The sequence below is a fragment of the Hemitrygon akajei genome, chromosome 7, assembly GCF_048418815.1.
Source record: "Hemitrygon akajei chromosome 7, sHemAka1.3, whole genome shotgun sequence".
Classification (NCBI taxonomy): Eukaryota; Metazoa; Chordata; class Chondrichthyes; order Myliobatiformes; family Dasyatidae; genus Hemitrygon; species Hemitrygon akajei.
Genome location: NC_133130.1, coordinates 81,622,241 through 81,646,719, shown reverse-complemented (window position 1 = coordinate 81,646,719; position 24,479 = coordinate 81,622,241). Strand labels below are relative to the sequence as shown.

General features: G+C 39.3%; 1 protein-coding gene across 9 annotated transcripts in view; it reads left to right on the top strand.

The window, feature by feature from the left end:
• plcb4a (phospholipase C, beta 4a) overlaps window positions 1–22,385 on the top strand; it is a 540,859-nt gene extending 518,474 nt beyond the window's left edge. For all 9 annotated transcript variants that reach the window (XM_073051319.1, XM_073051318.1, XM_073051315.1 and 6 more), the window contains one exon: window positions 19,776–22,385. In XM_073051319.1, the coding sequence (XP_072907420.1) occupies window positions 19,776–19,844 (69 nt within the window). In that variant the 3' untranslated portion in view covers window positions 19,845–22,385. The remainder of the gene's footprint in view (window positions 1–19,775) is intronic.
• The last annotated feature ends 2,094 nt before the right edge of the window (window positions 22,386–24,479 follow it).

The following is a 24,479-nucleotide window of genomic DNA, read 5'->3' as shown; positions in this document are numbered from 1 at the left end:
AGCTTGGGATATTGGGTTTAAATTTTTTCCGATTTATTCATGCTATTGATAGGATTAATATGTTTTTTCATCTTGATGCTCAAACAATACAGAACAAGGCACCACAGAAATCCTCTTGCAAAATTAGGAGGCGATGTCAATAGCCACTTTATTAGGTTCACCTGTGTACCAGCTCTTTAATACAAATATCTAATTAGCCAATCATGCAGACATGGCCAAGAGGTTCAGTTTTTGTTCAGACCAATCATCAGAATGGGGAAGAAATATGATCCGAGTGACTTTAGAGTAATTGTTGGTGCTAGTTGGGGTGGTTTGAGTACCTCAGAACTGATGATCTCCTGGGGTTTTCACACACAACTGTCTCTAGAGTATACAGAGGATGGTGCGAGAAGCGAGTGGCACTTCTGTGGGTGAAAACACCTCATCAATGAGAAAGTTTAGAGGAGAATGGCCAGACTGATTCAAGGTGGCAGTAACTCAAATAACCACACATTATAACAGTGGTGTGCAGAAAACCATTTCTGAATGCACAACATGTCTATCTTTGAAGTTGATGGGCAAAAGGAACAGAAGACAACACAAAATTCCACTCCTGTACTTAACAAAGTGGTCTCTTGAGTGTACGTTCCTTTGTTATTGGTAGAAAGAGTCACTGGCATGGAATTATAACTTCTGGCTTAAAAAAAAGCTTTGAAATCCATTTATGCTTTTGTTTCTTATTACTGACTTCCAAATTTGCTCTTCCACATGACTAAAAACACTCACTCTGTATCTGCAGTTGTCACAGCTTTTCATAGTTCTCAGGAGCTTAATCAGGTCACATTTCAGCCTGCTCTTTCAAGTGAAAAGGGACCCAGCCCATTCAGGCTCTATTGGTTGACATTAAACCCATCTCTGTCTTGTAAATTGTTCTTTTCACCCTCTCTACTTGCCTCTTAGATCCTTTACATAAAATAGTCAGATTTGTACACAAAACTCTGGATGGATTGCACTGAAGTTTAACACAGGTTTAGTATAACTTCTGCAATTTTCCATTCCAGTTTTCTGGAAATAAACTTTATCCTTGGTTTGTTCTTTTAAAATCTAGCATTATTCACATGAAGCACAATCAGCCTTTACTCTTTAAGACTCCTTTGTATCTTTACCAGAGTTATAACGATAATTAGGATCTTCCTTATACCTATTTTGTAGTTTTGACACCCATTTTTTTGCTGAAGTGGGAAATTGGACCTGGCAGCTCTTCTCATGGTTCAAGTTAACACTAGATGTATTTTGTTCACGCGCTGTCATCATCAACATGTGGCTCACGTTAGTTATTTAATAACAAGGAAATAAATCTAAACATTGTGACTTATAGGCTTAAGAAAATTGGAGTACATAATGCTGGAAGTGTGAATAATATATGAATTAAAATTATTCTCTTTGACATTGATTTTTATATTCATGAAAAAAATCCCCTGTAAATTTTTATTTTAAATAAAATCAGTGCCTGCAATTATGAGGCTGCAAGAACTGATAGTTGTGGTTCACAGACTCTTCAATCTGTAGGCCCAGTGTTAGTCCTTGATTTCATCAGCAACAGCTATTGGGTCAACAGATCCCATGGCTCAGCGTACAAATGAAACTATTGCTGCCATTCTAGAGAGGTGCTTCCATCGGTGAAATGCTGCAGTTTAGTTTTGGTTCTATTACAGGAACTCGGCATTCCCCCTCGCCAGATGTGAGCTGCTGGTTTTTCAGTACCTTGGAGAGTATGTTTACCAGATAGTATTGATGGTTTCTGCGCTATTACTGAACGTCCGAGATGGACTCGTCTTTTCAAAAAATGGGGTTTCCCTTCCACCACCATCACCTGACCTCCTCCATTTCTCTCACATCTACCCTCACATCCTCCCGCCATCTTCCCCTTGTCCTTACCTATCACCCCACGAGGCTCCTTATCCACCACGTCATTCTCTGTAACTCCCACCATCTCCAATGGGATCTTGCCACTAAGCACATCCTTATCCCCCACCCCCCCCCCCCCCTCAGCTTTCCTTGAGGATCTGTGTGAGTCTCTAAGTGACTCCCTTGTCCACTCATCCCTCCTCACTGATCTCACTCCTGGCACTTATCCCCTGCAAGTGTGTGTAGAGTGCTACAACTGTCCTACACTACCTCCTTCACCACCATTCACAGCCCCAAACAGTCCTTCCAGCTGAGCGAGGTCATCCCTTGTATCTGGTGCAGCCTCCTCTACATTGGTAAGACCTGACGCAGACTGAGGGACTGCTTCCTTGAACCCCTTCGCTATGTCCACCACAAAAGTCAGGATCGACTTCCCATTCTCATACTGACAAGTCTGTACATGGCCTGCTCTACTGCCATAATGAGAGCTCTCTGAGTCTGGAGGAGCACCATCTCATATTCTGTCTGGGTGGCCTCCAAACTGATAGCATGAGCATCAGTTTTTCTAACTTTACTAACTACTCCCCCCTGACCTGTTCTCTTCTCACTTTCCCATCACCTCCCTCTGGTTCTCCTTCCTTTTATTCCTTGGTGCTAGTCCTCTCTTACTAGGTTTGTTATTTATCAGTCCTTTACCCTTTACAGTTTCTCACACCAAACCCCTCACCCACCTTCCCTATCACTTGCCAACTTGTACTCTTCTCCGTCCCAGTACCTTATTCTGGCCCCTTCCATTCCTGAGGAGGAGTCTCCGTTTGAAATGTCAATTGTTTATTCCCCTTCATAGATTGCTGAATTCCTCCTGCATTTTACGTATTTTAACCCACTTCGACCTGACGATGTCCCAGTTGAAGCCACGCATGAACCATGGCTCCACAAGGTAGAGTCAGCGGATGGTGTTGGCACCCAACAGCACCAGCTTCTCCTGCCTCTCGGGGGGGCACTCTGGGGGAGTGCACTTCCAACACCTGCCGACCTCCAGCCACGTGTCTACCAGAGCTAAATGATGTCCCAGAAACCAGGTCCTGACTCATACCTCCCCACTCCTTCCTGTCTCTGATAGATCACTGCTGGACCAAGGTGATGGGGCTCTCTGTGGTGACTTCCCTACATGATCAACTCAGTACAGTAGTTCCATTTTATTGCTCCAGTGCCAGTCAGTTGTGGAAGGTCCTGCTCCCAATCTCCACAGAGAACATTTGCTCCCCGGTTATGAGCCACCCACGGCTCGGTACCTTCTCCAGGAGCACATTCACAAGTCTCTTCCTGAGCTGGTGTAGCACAAGATGAGGAGAGTAAGGGTGTCGAGAAATGTTGGATTGCATTGTCACTATACCATTCCCTTTTCCTGGCTGTGAAATACTCTGGTCTGCATCATTCCTGGCCATCACCTACTGTTCCTGTCCAGCTGAAGGACCTTGGCCCAAAACGTCAACTGTACTTGTTTCCATCGATGCTGCCTGGGCTGATGTGTTTCTCCGGAATATTGTCTGTGTCACTAACACTTGTTTAACATCCACATGAACCCTCAGGCAGTTACACTCTCAATCGCAGGCCCTACTTGCAGCATTGCCAACATTTTAATTCCACTGGCCAATATCTCCTTATTTGTATCTTTTAAATTCAGATTCATTTAGTTATCACATGTATGTTGAAACATACAGTGAAATGTCAGTTGCCTTAACAACCAAACAACAAAGCAAGTCCCTTTCCTCCCTCCCATCTATCCACCTACTCATTCACACACATTGATTGCCCTAGTGGTCCTGCAGACCCAGGGCTTTGGACATCAGGCCTCGGCTTCTAGACTTCCAATTGACTTTTGGTCTTTAGCCATCGGATTCTGATCTTTTATGTTGATCCCAGGACTTCCTAATGACAGGACCATGAACTCCTGGCCTCAAACTCCAGACTCACTAAAGTAGACCTTGAACTCTAAGCTTTGAATTCCAGCTTCTCCTACTCATGTACCTAGGAGGTCACCAGCACTTGTGACTCCTGCCCGTAAGGACCTCCAATCTTTTTGATCCAGCGGGGCACTCACTTCCTGGTGGGGGGCAGGTGTAGGGGTGGCACCAGTCCTCATCCCCACTAGTCTTCATACACTGCACTTGTCGGCCCAACATCTGTCCACAGATGTCCTTTGTCCAAATTGTCACCGGCCTTTGAATGCGGAGTGAAGGCCTGGACCCCAGCCTGACTCCAAACCAGACCCTTAACTCCCCTCTCTGCCCTCCAAACCATCCTCACGACTCTACAGAGACTGAAGCTTGGAGCCATCTTGAGTGGATTATTTTTAATAATGATTGTAATGTACGGGTGTGTGCCTATCTTAGTACGTTGTGTTTCACAGGAACATGAATGTCTCAAACCTGCCCCCCATTCTACATGATTCATCTATCCTGCCCTCAACTCCTCTTCTGTGCCTGTTTCCAATAACCCTTAACTCCTTGATCTGTCAAATATTTGACTATCTCCACTATATAAGATTTGCGAGGATGTTGGCTGGATTGGAAGGCTTGAGTAATAAGGAGAGATTTGGTTAGGTTTGGTTTAGTCATCCTAGGGCAGTGTGAGAGTTAGGTACAATTATGAGAGCACCAAAAGAGGAGAAATCCAATCTCTAGGCAATTTTTTCCTGTCTGTAAAACCAAAGATGCTGGTCTTTGTTGGCCCTGAATTCTAGCCTGTCCTAATTAATAGTCATCTTGTATCCCCAATCTCTCTCTGACTTGAAGCTATCTAGCTATTCCTGTCTCTAATTCCACCTGCTATCATTTTATTCATTAGATTGTTGCATTGCACCTTATTATAGGCCTTTTGGAGATCTTAATAAGTGGCATCCACTGCATTATATTTTCTATGAATTCTGATTAATGATTTAAATAATTTACGGATATCCTTTTGAAATCCATGTTGGCAATTAAAGTATTTTATCTTTTTTTTCCACCATTAAATGGAATTTATTATTTGTACTCCTAACTGGTTTAACTATGGTGATAGGTTTAAACATATATAACAATGCTATTTTTCCCTTTCTTAAACATGGATATTTTATTCTGTGAAACTACACCTTTTATTAAGTGTTTCTGTGAACAATTTTCAAAATTATTTTAAAATTTGTTGATATAATTAAAATACCTGAGTTTTATTGATTTAGGTTCTTCTTAATTTTAAATGTGGTTATATAATCTCTGATCTCACTTTACACATATCTGCCAAATAAATACTAGAGTATTTACTATTTTAGCATTCTATGATTGCTCAACATAATAAAATTTGACAGAATAAAGCATATTCCTAGTTTTTCCTTTTTATGCATATGCTTTTTATTATATTGTTCTGTTTCTCAATAGTTAATTTTTAAATTCAGGTTTGTCATGTTAAAACTGGCAGATGATAGGACAAAATTGCAGTCAGTTGGATGACTTGCAGTGTAACATGGGGACAAAATCGAAAATGGTAATGAATATAGTACTGAAGGTGATATATTTGAATGCACACTGTATACAGAGTACAGATGATCTTGCTGCGCAGTTAACAGATTGGCAGGTATGACATTGTGGCCATTATTGAGTCATGGCTGAAAAAAGATCATAGTTGAGAGCTTAACATCCGAGGATACACATTGTATTGAAAGAGCAGTCAGGTAGACAGAGGGGTTGGGGTGGCTCTGTTGGCTAAAAATAAAACGTAATCAAATACTTAGAAAGAGCTGACATGGGATCGGAGTATGTAGAATCCTTGTTTGTAGAGTTAAACTGCAAAGGTTAAAAGACCCCGATGGGAGTTATACACAGGTCTCCAAACAGTTGCCAGGATATGGCATAAATTCTACCGGGAAATAGAAAAGGAAAGTCAAAAGGGCAATGTTATGATCGTCATGGGGAATTTCAATATGCGGGTAGATTGGGAAAACCAGGTTGGTGCTAGTTCCCAAGAGAGAGAATTTGTAGAATGCCTACGAGTTGCCATTTTAGAGCAACTTGTGGTTGAGCCCACTAAGAGAAAGGCTATTCTTGATTGGGTGTTGTGTAATAAACTGGATTTGATTATGGAGTTTAAGATAAAGGAGCCCTTAGGAGGCAGTGATTATAATCTGACAGCACTCATCCTGCAGTTTGAGAGGGAGAACATAAAGTCAGATATATCAGTAATACAGTGGAGTAAAAGGAATTATTGAGACATGAGAGAGGAGCTGGCCAAAGTTGAAACATTTCGGCAGGTACAGGATAGATACCCCCAAAAGAAGAAGTAGTATTGTAAAGGCAGGATAGGCAAAGGAGAATCAGTGGATGTTGTGTACTTGAATTATCAGAAGGCCTTTGACAAGCACATGAGGCTGGCTAATGAGATGTGAGCCCATGGTGTTACAGGAAAGCTGCTGGCATGGATAGAGAATTGGCTGATTTGTAGGAGGCAAAGAGTGGGAATAAAGGGAGCCCTTTCTGGTTGGCTGCCAGTGACCAGTGGTGTTCCGCAGGTGTAAGTTTTTGGAAAAGCTTTTTTTTAAGTTACATATCAGTGATTTAGATGGTGGAATTTATGGCTTTGGAGTCAAGTTTGTGGATGATATGAAGATGGGGTAATGTTGGGGAAGCTGGAAGACTGCAGAAAGACTTTGATTAGGAGAATGGGCAGATAATTGGCAAGTGCGACACAGTGCTGAGAAGTGTATGATCATGCAGTTTGGTAAAAGGAATAAAAGCTAATAACTATAAACTATTTTCTAAATGAGGAGAAAATTCAAAAATATATGATGCAAAGGGACTCGGGAGTTCTTGTACAGAATTCCCTAAATGTTAACTTGCACGTTGAGTCGGATTTGTGGAAGACAAATGCAATGTTAGCATTCATTTTGAGAGGTCTGGAATATAGATGTGAGGATGTAGACTTTATAAAGCACTGGTGATGCGTCACTTGCAATCTTGTGAGCAGTTTTGAGCCTCTTATCTAAGAAAGGATGTGCTGATATTAGAGAGCATCCAGAGGAGGTTCGTGAGAATGATTCCAGGGTTGAAAAAGTATGAAGAGCATTTGAGGGCTCTGGACCTGTACTCTCTGGAATTTAAAAGAATGGGGGGGGGGGGGAGTGGAATCTCCTTGAAACCTAGTGAAAGTTGAAAGGCCTAGATAAAGTGGATTTGGAGGGGATGTTTCCTTTCATGGGTGAGTCTAGGACCAGTGGACATAGCCTTAGAATTGAGGGATGTCCATTTAGAACAGAGATGAAGGGATATTTCTTTCGGCAGAGTGTGGTGAATCTATGGAATTGGTTGCCTCAGGTGGCCAGTGTATCTAAGGCAGAGGTTGATGGGTTTTTGATTAGTCAGTGCATGAAAAGTTATGGGGAAAAGACAGAAGAATGGTACAGAGGGGAAAAATGGATCAGCCATGCTGAAATGGCTCCCATGTCTTATGGTCATATGAACGACTAATGTGTTCTTGTATTTTTTGTGGATTTTATTTTTTCTAAATTCCGTGAGCACTTTTGAATGCTTCAGCTTGCTTCTCTATAAATCGTTTCTCATTTTATTGAACTAAGTATATCCCCATGATGTGGATGGGTTGTGTTCCTGGAAAACCATCTGTATTGCAAACCCTTTCAAAACTTGACAAGATTGTAATTTTTTTTTTCCAATTTGTCTCTTTTTCCCCTCATATTCTATAGTCTGAATTTTTATCCAATATCTCAGTTTTTGGGGAGTGGTTTGTAAATTCTGTAAGTGAGAATTTCCATTACTTCAACTGCCGTACACAGGGCTATCTTGAATAAGCTATTGGTACGAAGCTGCTGTTGGGTACTAGGTAGTTCTACCATGGGCATTACTGTGGCTCAGCTAGTAGAACTAATACCTTAGAGCCCCAGTGACTCTTGACCTCTGGTACTACATGTTCAGAGTTTGTAGGGTCTTCTTGTGACTCTGTTTCCTCTAGGTGCTGTGGTTTACTGCTTCTTCTCAAAAAACATGCAGGCTAGTACATTATATAGCCATTGTAAATTACCCCTGGTATGCAGGTGAGCTGTAGATTATGGGAATTTGAGAAGAATTAAATGGGTTATGATAAGATTATTTTAAAAATGGAAACCTCTTGGCCAGCAAAATTTGTCTTGTAAGGATATTGGTTTTAGAATTGGTGACTCTCACCTTTCAATAGATGCTTTTTTGAATCAACCTGAATTTTACCTTTTTTTTTGTTAGGCTGCCCCTTAGAGTCCAGTATGATTTCTACTCCAATTCTAATGAGTAGCAGATGTCTGTGCTTGATTTCTTTCAATGTCAAGGGGATAGTCAAGCTTTGCTTTGTGCGCGGGAGATCATGTCTCATTAATTTAATTTAGTTGTTGGAAGAATTAACCAAGAAGGTCAATTAGGGCAGTGTAGTAGATGTGGTCTATATGGATTTGAGTAATACCTTTGATGAGTTTCCACATGGTTGCCTGCTATGGAAAGTCAGATCACACGGGACTCAGAGAGAGTTAGCTAATTGGATACAGATTTGAATCGATGGTAGAAAACAGAGGGTGATGGTGGAAAGTTGCTTTTTGTATTGGAGGCTTACTAATAGTGGTGTTCCTCTGGGCTCAGTGCAAAGCCCATTGCTATTTTCATCTCCAGCAATGATTTTGATGTGATGTACAAGGTATGGTAAAGTAAGTTTGCAGATAACACTTAACAGAGGCAGTGTCATTTCTGGCAGAAGATGTTTATCAAGACTTACAGAGGGATCATGATCAACTGGGTAAGTGGGCTGAGCAATAGCAAATGGAGTTTAATCTGGATAAGTGCAGCTGTTGCATTTTGGTCAGACTTTCACAGAGAAAGGTAGGGCCCTGAAGAATGTCTGTTGAACAGAGGGACCTGGGAGTACAAGAACATGGTTCCTTTAAAGTGGCATCACAGACAAGACAGGGTGGCAAAGAAGAGTTTTGGCACATTGGCCTTCATTAGTTGAGGCACTGAGTTTTTAAATTGTGTTGTAATGTTGCAGTTATACAAGATATTGGTGAGGCCACGTTTGGAATATTGTGTTAAGTTTTTGTCAGTCTGCTATAGGAACAATGCCATTAAGCAGGAAAGAGTGCAGAGGAGATTTACAAAGATGTAGAGACTTGAGGGCTGAGTTATGGAGAGAGGCAGAGCAGTTGAGGACAATTGGATTATATGTGAATGATGGGTGATCTTCCGGGAGTGTGTAACATATGGCAAAGTTATTTCCCATGGTAGGGGAGTCTAGGACAAGAGAGCATGACTTCAGTATTGAAGGACGTCCATTTAAAACAGAGGTGCAGAGAAATTACTGTAGTCAGAGGGTGGTAAATTTGTGGAATTTGTTGCCACGAGCAGCTGTGGAGGCCAAGTCATTGGGTGCATTTAAGGCAGAGATAGATAGGTTCTTGATTAGCCAGGGCATTAAAGGGTATGGGGAGAAGGCAGGGGAGTGGGGATGACTGGAAGAATTGGATCAGCCCATGATTGAATGACGGAGCAGACCCAATGGGCTGAATGGGCTGCTTCTGCTCCTATATCTTAAGGTCTTATTATAGGGGAAGATAGAATGAATGTGCAAAGACTTTTTCCTGTGCTTGGGGAATCACAAGCTAGTGGACAAAGGTTTAAGATGAGAGGGGAGAGATTTAATTGGAACCTGAGAGGTAATTTTTTCACCCAGAAATTGATCAGTATGTGCAATAAACTGCCAGAGGAGGTGGTTGAGGGAATTAAAAGGTATTTGGACAGGTACATGAATTGGACCAGTGGAGGTATATGGGCCAGATGCAGGGAAATAGAACAAGGTGAGATGGGATTTTTGGTCTACATGCACCAACTGACTTTAGGGCCAGTTTCATCTGCTGTGTGTCTGCAAGTCAACAGAGGAGTCAGTCTCTAGGGACACCAATTTTGCCACCTATTGTCAAATATTGTTACCACATAGCAGAAATAGATCAATAGCTTGTGCACATTAGATAGTTACTACAAATAGACTGAGTGATAAATCATAGTAAGGTGGATGAACTGTATCGGTCTTTGGATTCATCAGCTGTGTGGAGAGGGGGAGCCCGCTGAACGGGCAGTAGTCTGCACTCTATATCGTACTGTCCTGGTTTGCGTATCAGCCAGGATGCAACATCCATGGTCAACCCTTGATCACCGGAGGCCTCAAGGTAGATGAACGAGTTTTTCCTGGTCTTTTGGGTAAAGGTTAATATTGCACAGAACACAGCCTTATTTGCCCGAGCATAACTCATTGTTGTCCTTCTGTCCTTCTGCCACTTATATTGTTCTGAGTGAAGTTGGAGATAAATGTGTCATTAGAAATTTACCACCCCTTTTTCACTTCAGTGGCAGGAGAATAATCCATTTTAGCAGCACTGCTAAACATACTTGTTTCTACAGGTTCCCTTTATCACATTTCATAAAAATATACCACCAGGCTTGATTATTTAAAAATACTCTGTTGTTTTACATAGTGAGGAAGAAAGCCAGGGTCTTTGTTCAGCTTTCCAGAGGTAGAGGCGGGTGGGAGGGTGGGCTAGAAAGGGGACAGTTTATGGCAGTTGCTTTTCATTACAGAGCTTAAAATTAGTATGTTTGGATGCATCCACCCACCATCTCTTCTGCACAGTCATCTGCACATTAAATCGCCCAGTATTATTCACCCACATATTATCTGAAGTCACAAACAATCAATCATATGCCATTTTATACATTCATCTCAGGCACTAAAGCACATTTCATCTTATTCACGCAGGATGTTCAGCCCAACACCAAATTTGCAAGGAAAGAAAAGTGTCATTTAAACAATGTAGGAAAAATATGCTAGCTGTGGAAAAGCTGCTAATAGCATTTATTTAATGTCCATATAAAATATATTTAAAGTAGCATTAATAATATCATTGCATAAGCAGTTTAGCATTGATTAAAATTTGGCATACAGGCAATAGTTATTTTTAAATATTAGCTTCTTAGTTTGTTTGCCAGTAGCAGACTGTTGAGTTTATCAACAAAGTGAAAAATCAATTCCTTCTTCACAACAAACACTTTTGAATTAAGGAACCATTAGTTTTGCATGACAAAGAAACCAATAATAAAAACTGTACTCAAGAGCACAGGATTGTGTGTAAGAAAAGTAACATTTCTTCCAATCTCCCATTATAGTGTGGGGAGTAGATTGATAAGCATCTGGAGTTCCACCTGTAGAAGTTCTCTCATCACATTGCCTCCATAATTCTGGCCGTTGTCCAAAGCATACTAAAATTGTTTGTAATCATGAATGCAGAAATATTTTCACTAATCAGTTTAATTCTGGCATGCACATAAACAATACAAACCTTTTCATACTGAAGTTCATTAACATGAACATTGAACAATTAAGGAAGAACAATGAGCATCTTGACAGTGATAACATAGGTAGTTAGTTCAAACACTTCCATTCCAAGGAAGAATGCTCTCTTTGAAATGGACAAATGCATTTGAAATCCACTTCCCTGGTCATATTATACCTAAAGACCATTTCATTTGATTGTTTTCCCATTCTTTGCAGAGACTTGTCTAATATGCATTGCATTCTCGGAGTCCAGGACACGCTACAAAATTTAACAGCACAAAGGATTTAGCCTGCGTATCTTAACTTAGCAGCACAGAATAGTTCCCCATGCTTCAGTTTACAGCCTACATCTAATAGAGAGGAGACATTTCATGATCTGATGGAATTTCTAAAATGTAAAACAAGCTGCTTTGAATTATAAGCCTCGTAAGAACTTGAGATGCATAAATCGAAATGTTTACATGCTAACAGTATTTGCACAATTTGTACTATTAGATTGTTTTCAGACATACCTGAAATATAGTCGCTGTTGTCTGATTGCTCGATGTCAGAATAATTCAACTATGCCATGGTAACAGGAATATTTTCAAATGATTCTCAGGAAAAAAAAATGGGTAAAATGAATCATAGCATCATGGAAATAGTAATAGTTTGAGTACCCAATAGATCAAACCTGCATCATTATCTTTTATGTAATTTGTTCAAATGCCTTATTATGTAATTTACTTGAACATTAGTCCAGCTTGTCATTTCCCTTTTTTAATTTTTTTCTGACCTAGATACATATTTAGTTATGTGATGGAAATGGCTGTAATTATTGGTACTTAGATGAACAGATGATGAACTTTATGCTAAAATCTGTCCCAGATAAAATCATTTAAAGTCGTACAATATTGTAGGGGGGATCTTAAGAGCAAAAGGAGAGTAGAAGTAATAAAGTTCATAATACCTGCAAGAACATTGACACAAGTTACAACCATCAGTGCAAGTTATTTTCTTTGTTATGGGAACTGTAAGAAAGTTTCTTTTTCATATGAATTGCATCTTTTAGTCCATGATTGAACTTATGGGTCTTAAAACAGAAATTAAAAATAGTAATTTGAATTGATATATTATTGTCGTATGTACAGTGATACAGTGAACAATGGGTGCAAGCTTATAACAAGGTAGATCATATTCTGTATTCATTAGAATTCAGAAGAATAAAGGGTGACCTTACTGAAACTTTTTGAGTGATGAAAGGCCTTGATAGAGTGGATGTGGAGAGGTTGTTTCCTGTGATGGGAGAGTCTAAGACCAGAGAACACAGTCTCAGAATAGAGGAACAGATGAGGAGGGATTTCTTTAGCCAGAGAATGGTGAATATGTGGAATTCTTTGCCACTGGTAGATGTGGAAGCCAAGCCATTATATATATTTAAGGCGAGGTTGATAGTCAGGGCATGAAGTGATGCAGGGAAAAGGTTGGAGATTAGGGCTGAGAAGAAAATTGGATCCTCCGTGATGAAAGACTTGATGGGCCTAATTCTGCACCTATATTTTATGGTCTTCTGTGAAGCATAAGTCCACCTTATCATATTAGGTAGCCATTCAAACAGCAGCATAGAAGCTGTCCTTGAGCCTGGTAGAATACGCATTCAGGCTTTTGTTTCTTCTGTACAATGGATGATGGAAGATGATACAATGTTCGGGGTGGCTAGGTTTTTTTTAAAATTATGCTGGCTGCTTCATTGAGGCAGTAGGAAGTATGTACAGAGTCCATTGAGGGAAAGCTGGTTTCTGTGATGTGCTGAGCTGTGTCCAAACTCTGCGATTTCTTGCAATCACATGTGGAGCAGTTGCCAGGCTAAGCCGTTGTGCATCCAAATTGGTTGCTTTATACAGTGCATCGTTTAAAACGGATGAGTGTTGACAAGGTCATGCCAAATTTCTTCAGCCTCCTGAGAAGATTTATTATCAAAGTATGTATATGTAACCATACACTACTTGGAAATTCATTTTCTTGCAGGCATTTAGAGGAAAAAAAATACAATAGAATTTTATGAAAAATTATACACAAGCGGACAAAGACTGACAAACAACTGAGGCAAAAAAGACAAACTGCAAATAATAATACTAAGATCATGAGTTGTAAAGAATGCTTAGAAATGAGTCTGTGGGCCATGGAATCAGCTTAGAGTAGTGGTGAATGAAGGTATCGATGCCAGTTCAGGAGCCAGATTTTGTGAGGTAATAACTGTTCCTGAACCGGCTGTTGTGGGACCTAAGGCTTCTGTAGCACCTGCCTGATGATAGTAGTGAGAAAAGGACATGGCCTGGATGGTGAGACTGGATGCTGCTTTCATGTGGTACTCAGTAAGTAGTGGGAAGTGTTTTGCCTGTGATGGACTACTGTATCCACTGCTTTTCCATAGCTGGGCATTGGTGTTTCCATAACAGGCCATGATGTAATCAGTTAGGATACTTCGCAGTGTGTATATAGAAGTTTGTCAAGGTTTTTGGTGGTGTGTCAAATCTGTGAAAACTTGTAAGGAAGTAGAGGTACTGAAGTGCCTTGTCATGCTGTCTTACACTAGAGGTGTTGGTGACCTTCCTTGGCCGTGATATCTATGTGGTTGGACAAGGGAAGGCTATTGGTGATGTTCACTTCTAGGAACTTAGAGCTTTCAACACTGTCAGCCTCAACACCATTAAAGTAGATAGGAGCATGTGTACCAACCCACTTCCTGAAGTCACTGGCCAGGTCCTTTGTTTTGCTGACATTGAGGGAAAGGTTGGTGTTACTAAGCTCTCTGTCTGCTTCCTGTACTCTGACTCATTGTTATTTGAGGTATGGCCCACTATGGAAGTATCATCTTCAAACTTGCAGATGGAGTTACAGCAGAACTTGACCACACATTCTTTAGTGTACAGGAAATAGTTAATGCACTATCACAGTGTTTGAAACCCTAAGCAGCCCGCATTCCAAATGGTCCTGGCCCAATTCAGATCCTCAAAATTTGCTGCTTGTCTAAATGTTTGCATTTCATTGTGCCTGTGTTTAATGTACAATAATAGAAGGTCACGTCTATTACCATATGCACAGGTGCAATGAAACCCCTACTTGCAGGAGCATCACTACAGGAAGGTACATAGATTCATATAAGCCACATTCAGAAGAAAAACATACATTACACAATTTTTACAAGAAAGAACATAAAGTCCATTTTAACGTAGAGTGGTCACAATGTTAAACTGCAGGTTTGAGAGTACATTACCTTGATCTGAGTATCCATGGCTTCAAAGGGTAGTACTGATTGCAGTATATTGTAAGCCTTACTGTTGTGTATGAAAGGTTGATGTGGCCATTACAATTGCTTCTGGAAAGTGAGTACTGACTTGACTTGCAGCAAAATAAGTGAATTTTAGGCTACAGACAACCTCATGATTCATACTAACTGCACAAGTAGTTGATACAGTTCCCCATGACTTGTGCATTAGGACAAGTCACAGGTTGTGGAATCGTCCAACAGAATTCTTTAAAATAGACTGAGAAAAGTTCTGGCATCAATTGTCAGTTCATTGCTTGAAGCCTGAAATGAAAACAGAAAATGCTTGAAACACTCAGTAGGTCAGGTAATAGCCATGGAGGGAGAAACAGTTCACATTTTAAGTTGATAACCTTTCATTTATTCTGGTGCATTTTTTGCTTTTATCTCAGTTTCCTAGCTGATCATAGCATCTCATCAACAAACGGATTGGCGATTATCTCTCAGATCTTTTACTACATTCCATCTATGGTATTGATTATACTTGTGGAGCAGGCTTGTTTGTCAGCAACTGCTTAATCCAAGTCCCTAAATGCAATGCTTCACAGAGAGTAATGGTTGCCACAAAGCTAATTTTCCTGTTTTTGTCCCATATATTCTCGGGAATTTTATGTGGCTAATCTCAAACTTCCTATAAATCAGGGATGTCAAACTCATTTTAGGTCACGGGCCGGATTGAGCAAAATGCAGCTTCATGCGGGCCGGATCAGTCGGACACGTGCGAACGCAGCTTTCGTTGCCTCCGTTTTTTCAGCCTGCTCTCATGTGTCTCAGTCTCTGCTATAACTACAAAGTGTTTCACTTTACAAATTCCGTTTCTTATGAAGAAGACTGCTGAATAAACACTAAAAACCCTGAAAACCTGGTACCTGAATAAACTCAGCATTAGCCATATCATACGCCATAGGCGCTTCGATTACTGGGGCCAGCTTTAATAGTAATTAGATATTATCTCGCGGGCCAAAGATAATTCCACCGCGGGCCGGATTTGGCCCGTGGGCCTTGAGTTTGACATATATGCTATAAATTAAAGTTACTCAGACAGATACCTTCCAAATTAGTTCTGAGTTATTGTGTAAGCGTCCAAACCTGTCTTTATAAGGGTACACCCATTGCAACTTAGATTTTAATTATTCACTATCAGGCCTGGTGGTGCAACAGTTGATGCTTCTGTCTCAGAATCTAAAGCTCCCTGTTGCTGATCCTGACCACTGGTGGTGACTGGGAGGAATTTTCAACTTCTTCCTTTGACCACTTGTATTTCCCCTAGTTGCTGCATTTTCTTTCCATGTAGATTCTGTAAATCACCTGTAGTGTATGTTCATAGAAAAAAGAACCAAAACAGAGTTTAATTGGCATATGTGAAAGAGGAAAAAAAAATTGCAGGTGTAGAAGGAAAGGGTGAGCATTTTGAAGACAGTGACCACAACACCCCGACCTTTACCATAGCTTAGGACAGGAATAGGAGCAGACAGTGTTGATTTGGCAGAGGGGGAGTTATTCTGCTTTTAGGCAGGAAATTGGGCGCATAACTTGGGAATGGATATACTCGGGATAATGGACAATGGAAGAGTAGACATTTTTAAGGGAGTGCTTACATGGGGTTCTAGATAGGTTTGCCCATTGAGGAAGGAAACAATGGCAGGATAAAGAAACAATGGTTGACAAGAGACCATAAGATCTAGGAGAAGAATTAGGCCATTTGGCCCATCAATTCTTCTCTGCCATTCCATCATGGCTGATTTAATATCCCTCTCGGCCCCATCACCTTCAACACCCCGATTAATCAAAAACCAATCAACCTCCACCTTAAATATACGCAGTGAACTGGCCTGAACAGCTGTCTGTGCCAATGAATTCTACAGATTCACCACCCTGTGGCTAAAGAAATTTTTACTCATCTCTGTTCTAAATGGACATCCCTTAATTCTGAGGCTGTGCTCAGACTCCCCCACTATAGGAAACATCCACTCTATCTAGGTCTTTCAATATTCAGTAGGTTTCAATGAGAATCCCCCCCACCCCCATTTTTCTAAACTCGAATGCATGTCATCAAATTCTCTTCATATGTTAACCCTTTCATTCTTGGGATCATTCTCATGAACCTCCTCTGGACCCTATCCAATGCCTGCAGAAGAGATGTAGGATATCTAGTCACAGAAAGAAAGAAGCTTACCTAAAGTTCAGGAAGCAAAGTTCAGGTGGGGCTCTAGAGAGTTACAAGGTAGCCAGGAAGGAGCTGAAGAATGACTTAGGAGTGCTGGAAGGAAGCATGAGAAGGCCTTGGCAAGTAGGATTAAGAAATTTTACACATATGTGAAGAACAGGAGGAGGACTAGATTGATGGTAAGACCAATCAGGAATGGAAGAGGAAACATATGCAAGGAGGGGGAGAAAGTAGTGAAGGTCCTTAATGAATACTTTGCTTCAATATTCACCAGTAAGAGGGACCTTGATGTTTGCGAGAACAGCATAAAACAGACTGATATGCTAGAACATGTCAATGTTAAAAAAGAGGATGCGCTAGAACTTTTGCAAAATGTTAGGATAGATAAGTCCTCAGGACTGGACAGAATATAGGTGAGTTTATTATAGGAAGCAAGGGAAGAGATTGCTGCACATAGGTAATCATTCTGTCCTCACTGGCAATAGGAGTAGTATCAGATGATTGGAAGGTGGCAAATGTTATTCCTTTGTTCAAGAAAGGGAGTAAGGTTAACTCTGAGAATCGTAGACCAGTGTGGCTTACTTCAGTGGTGAGCAAATTATGGGAGAAGATTCTTAGAGGCAGGATTTATGAGCATTTGAAGAAGTTTAGTCTGATTGGGGATAGTCAGCATGGCTCTGTGAGGTCATACTCACAAGCCTAATTTAATTCTTTGAGGATGTGACAAAGCACATGGTATATATAGATTTTATTAAAGCATTTGATAAGGTTCCTCGTGATAGGCACATTCAGAAAGGCAGGAGGCATGGGAAAGTCAGCTAAAAGTGGCTGTGTGGATTTAAAAGTGACTTGCCCACAGAAGGCAGCAGGTGGGTTGTAGATGGACCGTGTTCTCCCTGGAGGTCAGTGGCCACTGGTGTTCTGCAGAATCGGTTCTAAGATCCCTACTGTTTGTGATTTTTATAATCAGCTTGGATGAGGAAGTGAAAGGATGAGTTAGTAGGTTTCCAGATGATATATGAAGGTTTTTTGGTGGAGTTGTGCATAGTGTAGAAGGTTGTCAAAGTTTACAACGGACATTGATATGATGCAGAGCTGGGCTGAAAAGTGGCAGATGATACTTAACCTGAAAAAGTGTGAAGTTATTCACGTTGGAACATCTGGATTAGAGAGCATATCTTATGAGGATAAGTTAAGTGAGCTACGACTTTTTGAAGTGAAGGAGCATGAGAGGCGACTTGATGCACAAGACAATAAGAGGCATAGATGGAGTGGATCGACAAGAGACTTTTTCCCGGAGTGGAGATGGCTAAATACTGGGGGGGGGGGGCATAAATTTAAGGTAATTAGGGGAAACTCTGGGGGGAATGGTAGAGATAAGTTTTTTTCCCCCCACAGAGAGAGTGATGAGTACATGGAACACCCTACCAGGGGTGCTGGTAGAGGCAGGTACATTACGGACATGTAAGAAACTCTTAGATTGGCACATAGATGACAGAAAATGGAGGCTTATTAGGAGGGAAAGGTTAGATTGATCTTAGTGTAGGTTAAAAGGTTGACACATCAACGTGGTTCAAAAGGCCTGTACTGTGCTGTCTATGTTCTGTGAAATAGGAGGAAGGGAATGGGATTACTGGGTTTTATTTGAGGTAAATGTGAAGTAATTTTAAGTTATCACTGCTGTCAGTTCTGAGTGTTCTTGTATTCAAATTCTTCAGCAGAATGGCAATAGAATACTCAAATAATTTTCGAAAAGGACAAGTCAGTACGTAAGGGAATGAGAACACAAATGAAACAGAATGTAATCAGTCTGTGATAATCCAATCCAGTTTAGTCAGTACCATCAAAGGCTCCTATGCACTACAGTTCCTGATGAAAACCATGTTTGTGATGAGTCAGACCTAAATAAATGACCTATAGAAACCCAGTGTTACTGCGGATCAAGGACAGTATTTTAACAGTTTATTAATGTTGTCCTTAGTCAGCTGAAGTTGATGTGTAATGATGATGTCTATATTCAGTATGGGGCAAGTATTCATCTTCTTTTATTAGAGGGGAGCTGTCCTCCGCTTCTGACTTTCAATTCTGTCTATAATAGTGGCCCAAAATTGCAGTCATTGCGGAGGGTCAATAATAAGTGGTGATACTTGAAAGAAAACTTCCATATCTTTAATGAACTTGTTTTTCAAGAAATCTACCTTTCCCAGTATTATTAGAATCATCAAACTAACTGGGTAGCCCATCACCTTCAAGAATTCTCATGGTTATTAAACCCAGAAGCAATGTCTAATTAACTTTTTAAAGACTTTGCATGTAACTATAACTTTGTAACAGCCATATAGATTTCAATTATGGCTGAATAGCCTGTAAGAAAAAACTATTCAAACCTTGTACAACAAAGAATAGGGTTTTCTGTGTATTTTAAAGAGGAGCTTGTTTGTAAATAATTGATTTAATTGGAAATCCACAGTGTCACCTGTGTACAATGCAGTTGGCTCACTGTAAGTAACTTAATGATTCTTGTGCTTATCTACACTGTTAAAATTGTAAACTTACTGTCAGCTTCACAGAATGATAAGCATTTCATGGAGCATAGTTCATTACAGCACAATACAGGCACTTCAGCACATGGTGTTGTGTCCTTTAACTTTATTTCCAAATGAAGTTTTCTGTAAAAAATATATAATGAACTTTTAACAGCTGTACTCTAGTCAAAGATATGATAAATATCATATGTCATTATTGTTGGTTATGTACCTATGTTTAACGGTGATTACTTGGGTGAAATAAATCTTAAACCCTATTTTGTTGCCAATTTAGTTTCTGATAATGGATATAACATTATGAATCCTAGTCTTGAGAAGTGAAGAACTCCTTAGGCTAGGAAGAAATAGTGTAGTGTTATAATTGCACTGCTATATCTAAAACCTGAAATGTTTGGTGATTTCAAAAGAAGCATTTACTTTAACTCTTAGGTTGTCATTTTAAAATTGTAAAATAGAATGATCTTCTTTTCATCCTCAGGCAAAAGAGATGCGGCAGATGGTGAAGCTGGAGGCAGAGATGGCTCGCAGACCAGCAACAGTGGTCTGAATTCCCCAGAAAGTGACTGAGACAATACATCAGTCAGGCATACAATGAATGTAGCCTGTAACAAGTATACAATGAATACTGATGCCCAAACTACAAATTCTAGCCACAGTTTTACTATCTTTTCTTACCTCACAGATCTTTTGCAGCCATCAATTTTCAGTATCAAAAAATCTCTGCATACACTGATATGTATGGCTTTAATGTCATGAGCACTTTAAAGATTGTTAATTCTATTTAATACATCTCCAAGTAATTTATTTTAATCGTGGTCTTTTAGCAAAGGTAGTCAGTAAAGCCATACTGACAGTGAAGATTTCATTTAACTAACACTGTAAGATGGTAAATGGCTACTCGGGCAAAGCAGGGACTGGGATGAGGTAGGGATAGATCAAAGCTCTATGAATGATGTGCACTGGAGTACAAGTTAGGACATAAACCACCTTCTGATTTGCCAAGAAGTCTGTTTATCCTGTGTAACCATCATCCGAAAAACAAACGTTGTGTATATATACTCTATCAGTCTAGAATATACACTGAAACAGTGATGATCATTGAATCTGTGCATCTCTGTACTATCTACAACTACTGATGTAAGATTTAAAATCTTAATAATGCTTACAATTTGGAGCATCCACGGAATAGTTATTGTTTCACAAGAAAGATCTTACCCAGACATTTTGACCCTTCAAGCGCAAAACATTGATCAGAATTGGTTAAGAAAAAAAGAAATTTAGTTCAAGGAAGTGGCACGCCAACCGCCACCTGAAGGACAGTAAGCGAAAGCATTGCCAAGCAGCAGTTTAACACCAAAATAATTCCAGAATAGAAAAATTGTCATACTAATGTAAATGTTCCTTTTACAGTTTTCATTGCATGGTACTGCATTATTAACTATTTTGTAGCTTGCAATGGATTACTTGCATGTTGATATTAAATTAGGAATGTTACTGCCCATTAACATTAGATTGCCTAAAATAGTTTGTCATAAAAATATGAAGTTCTTGTCATTTATATAAATCTTCCAAATTGTTACTAGTAAAGGAAATTCTTTTGAAAATTTTGAGAGATACAAGTTTCCAAAAATAATGTGTACATGTCCATAAGCTTTCCACTTCAAAATAACTAATAACAATTAGGATAAGGGGAAAAATGATTCAAAGTGAAGTTGATACATTGTTTCAAAATTTAAAAAATTACAGAAATATTGAATCAGGGAGGCTATTTAATATTCTAAGCACATAATGTAAACAAAATCTACATTATTACACAGGTGCAGGAATGCATAATGTTAGCTTCTAATAAGTAATAAACAATAAGGTGTTCAATATTATTTTCTGAGGTTTGGACTAGAGCAGCAAAGATTTGTATACTCCAGTCCATGAGAATGAAATAAAAATACACATCACTATAGACCAGAGAGTTAATGAATCACATTCCTTTTAAATGAAAGGTAATATAGAAGTAAAATTTTAAAATCAAACTTTGCCCATTTGGCTAGTAAAGTGTAATTCTAGATAATTTATAACAACATGTCTTTAACTGCAGTGTAAAAGACTATCTTTCATAATACTGCTTAAAGCAAAGCACGAGGGTCAGTTACATGCACCGTTGTACTTCAATATATAATGCCTTGAGGAGAGGGTCAAACCTGTGTCTAAAAAGTATTTAAAACATTCTTGCCAATTGGTGTTATTTGATAATATACTTTAATGACTTAAATTCTGTTTTTCCAATAATGACTAAAGCATTACACAACAGAAGGCAAACTTGCTCTCAAAACAGTAATGTTGAAAATATGATGAAATACTGTTTGTAAATATGTATTTAAGACTATACCATCATTTAAGACCAAAATGTGTTTTAAGGCATATTGATTATTCTAAGGGCTGTGTGATTGTGTAAAACTTGCAGACTTGCTAAGAATATATTTGTTTCTGGGAATGCAAATTTGTGTTATCAGCCATTTTGAGGGATTCTTCTCCAGCAAAGCCATTTTTATCCTCTAAAACAAATAGCTTTGACAACATATCAGTTATGGTATTGTATATGTAGGTATCACTGAAACGTATTGCATACTACTGTAACGGTCCTTTTAATGTACCACTGATAAAACTGATGGGTACTAGAATTGCTGCTTTCACAAAGAAATGAAGTGCAATGTGAAAACATTGGAATTATCTAAATTTTGCAACTCGGGTATATAGATTTAAAAAAGAAATCTTATTTGCTGGTAGATACCGTCTTTAAATGGCTGTTTTATATTGGATAACTGTCCTACTGCTTATATACTTAGCTATAGTAGGTTTGCTGAAAAAGCAGGCTGTTTTACAAGTATCACTTCCATGTACTGGTTTTGTTTAAATATATATAATATATATTATATAGAAAAAGAAATTTGGTGAAGGTGCTTTATATTTATATTGTCTGTCAAATTATAAGGTAGAAAATTATGAACCTTAATTAATGTTCTCTTGATTCTTTAATACGATTTTATAGTTTCTGTACCCCATTATAATTAAACAACAAAATTGAGAAGTGACATTGGCCGGAGTACTATTTTACAAAAGGTAAACAATCTGATAGTTTATGCAATTAAGAACAAACTTGAAATTATTTATTACAAGTTTTACTTCAGAACAATTCAATCACTGCAAGAATAATACGTCAGCTTTACTTCCCAAACCATATTCGATTTATTGTCAAAAAGTAGTAGGAAACATGCATTCAGTTCCCTGTGATGCATCATCCCACCCCTACCTATAGTTCAACAAGCAAAGTTGTGACTCCCACTACCCTAGCCCTGCCCCAGTATCATTTTGTTCTTGACATTGTGCATATTCTCTCTGAGCTCATCTTCCAATCAAACTCAGTTCCTGTGCCTTAACCCCATCCCCATTAAATTGCAGATTACACATCCTCTTTTATGTCATTTTAATAAATGATTCTAGGGTCCTTTCTCTACCAAATCTCTAGCCTTCCCTTCCAAATTCCATACTGACAATTACAAATTTAAATCTCACCTATCAGTTTTTTTGAAACCTTTTACCATGATACTGAACTGAAATCAGAAATCACATTCCCTTTGAATGAAACTATATACATTAACTCTTTGCTAGGTTAAAAGTAGACCATGTATCTTTACTAACAAACCCAGTGATTTTCATGTGCAGAAACAAGTGGTTTGTTACCCCAGGTGAGTATTTTGCTTCTGTGTCCCTTCATTCACAAATACCATCTACTTCCGCTTGAACAACAATGTCCACCTGATTTCCTTCTCTTACTCATTGATTATTGAAATTCTCACCCACATATTTTATATTAGAGGATAAAGGATCACAATGAGTCCAAACCAGGGAACCAGTAGAGAAGGGAGAAAGGTACTGGGGACAAATACAGAGTGAGAAGATTAGCATTGGCCAAGAAGGGAAAACTGTTGTGGGGAGTGCTAGGGTGACTGCGGAGATGATCATTGGGCAATCTGCAGAGGAAGGGAGACCCAGGGGATTAAACATCAAAACCCGGGAGGCAGGGGACAAGGAAAATATCCATTGCCAGGAGTTGGTGAGACGGTGTTATGAGTTGAATTTCATGGGAATTGACCACAGGGGTCAATGAGGATATTCAGCGTGTGATATAGGGGTCAGTAACAAATGAAAATATAAAACAGGAACCTACCTTAAGGATAATGGCTGCATTGTACTCCGTTGTCGTCTGGTAATGGTCTCTAACGTTCGAGCAGGCATCAAAATTTCAGGTAAGAGCTATTGCAGTTTTTGAGCCCTGCGTAGTCCTTATACAATATGCACAAAATTAAAAATTATGCAGGTGGCATTGCTATGCAATGTACTCAAACTAATATCATCCCACAGTTGGGAAGGCCTTGTATCTACAGAGAACCCTGATGAAATTTCCCAGATCTATTTTAGATATTTTTATATGAAAATGTTCAAGTAAATTGCTTTATTGTGATAACACAGACATGCTGACCTGATTTCTGCTCCTTCTAGCTAGTCCCTCAGAAATGTTGCCCTGTTTCTCCATAAAGACACTTACTTAGTCTAATCTTAGTGGTCCAGAGCATCCTCCAGGGTTAAGTGTATGCAGTACACAGAGAAGGCTGTGCCCTTCAACACCTCAAAGCAAAGCATGGCACTCACATTTCCAAATAAGAATATCTTTAGATTGCATGAATTTTCTTCATAATACAGATTGCCAGTTTATCCTGGTTACCTTATTTCATCTTGTAAAGGGTAATAACATCCTGTTTCTGTCCGAGTAACTAAGAAGAAGAAATTTAAATAAAATAGAGTGGATTCTTATTTATCATTTGAGGTTGAAGACTTATTCAAGATGGAAGGAATTGTCTCCAGCTCTGGTTAAGGCAGAAATTCATTTTACCATAATACCCTTTTGTATAATTTTTGGGACAACTACTATCTCTGCAGTAAATCTTCACCTTAGTTCTTAGTCAGTTCTTACTGATGGTCTTTTTAACATTACTTGTCTTAGATGTTAATATAGATATGAATCGTTTGAAGAATAAATATGAGAACGAAGCTGAATAACTTAACAGTCAGCAAGAACTACTGGAAATCATCTTGCTGCTGACTACCATGCCACATGTCCATGAGCCAG